This window comes from Octopus bimaculoides, chromosome 28 (genome assembly GCF_001194135.2).
Source record: "Octopus bimaculoides isolate UCB-OBI-ISO-001 chromosome 28, ASM119413v2, whole genome shotgun sequence".
Classification (NCBI taxonomy): Eukaryota; Metazoa; Mollusca; class Cephalopoda; order Octopoda; family Octopodidae; genus Octopus; species Octopus bimaculoides.
This window is the reverse complement of record NC_069008.1, coordinates 14,834,754-14,835,288: the sequence shown is the minus strand read 5'-3', so window position 1 is coordinate 14,835,288 and position 535 is coordinate 14,834,754. Positions and strand designations below refer to the sequence as shown.

At 37.4% G+C, this 535-nt stretch overlaps 2 protein-coding genes across 2 annotated transcripts in view; one reads left to right on the top strand and one right to left on the bottom strand.

Annotated features, from left to right (window-relative positions):
• Positions 1-535, bottom strand: part of LOC106878991 (histone deacetylase 2) — a 219,318-nt gene that overhangs the window by 112,358 nt on the left and 106,425 nt on the right. The window lies entirely within an intron of this gene.
• Positions 1-535, top strand: part of LOC106877330 (vitellogenin) — a 65,116-nt gene that overhangs the window by 58,034 nt on the left and 6,547 nt on the right. The window contains 1 exon segment of the mRNA XM_052977471.1: positions 278-535. Coding sequence (XP_052833431.1) covers positions 278-535 — 258 coding nt within the window.

Below are 535 nucleotides of genomic sequence, written 5' to 3'. Positions count from 1 at the left end.
TGTGTGTGTGTGTGTGTGTGTGTGTGTGTATATATATATATATATATATACATATATAATGTGAGTGTGTTGAAAGATACTTTGAAATACAGCTACTGCTGTGTGACAGGGCAAATAAACCAACCAATCAGACCAAGTTCTCTCTCTTGATTGTCTCTTATTAGTGTGATTGTGTCTTTGCCTGCTATCAAATTGCTCAGACCAGCTTTTCTCTGTTAAACATGAATTCCTAATTCGTCCTTATCTTTTCTCCTTATCTTTTCTCCTTATCTTTCAGCGCTCTGCCCTGATGGAAGTCTTTGTCAACACTGAGGAAGACTCTGAACTTCGTATCAACGCTTATCTTGGCCTCATGAAATGTCCAAGCCGAATGCTTCTCATACAAATACATGAAATGCTGGAAAGAGAGAATTCAAACCAAGTTGGATCGTTCATTTGGTCACATTTAAAAAACTTGAAACAAACTTCTGATCCACATTTGCAGCACATCCGATCATTCCTCGAATCAGAAGAGATAGCTAAACAGTTTAATCTT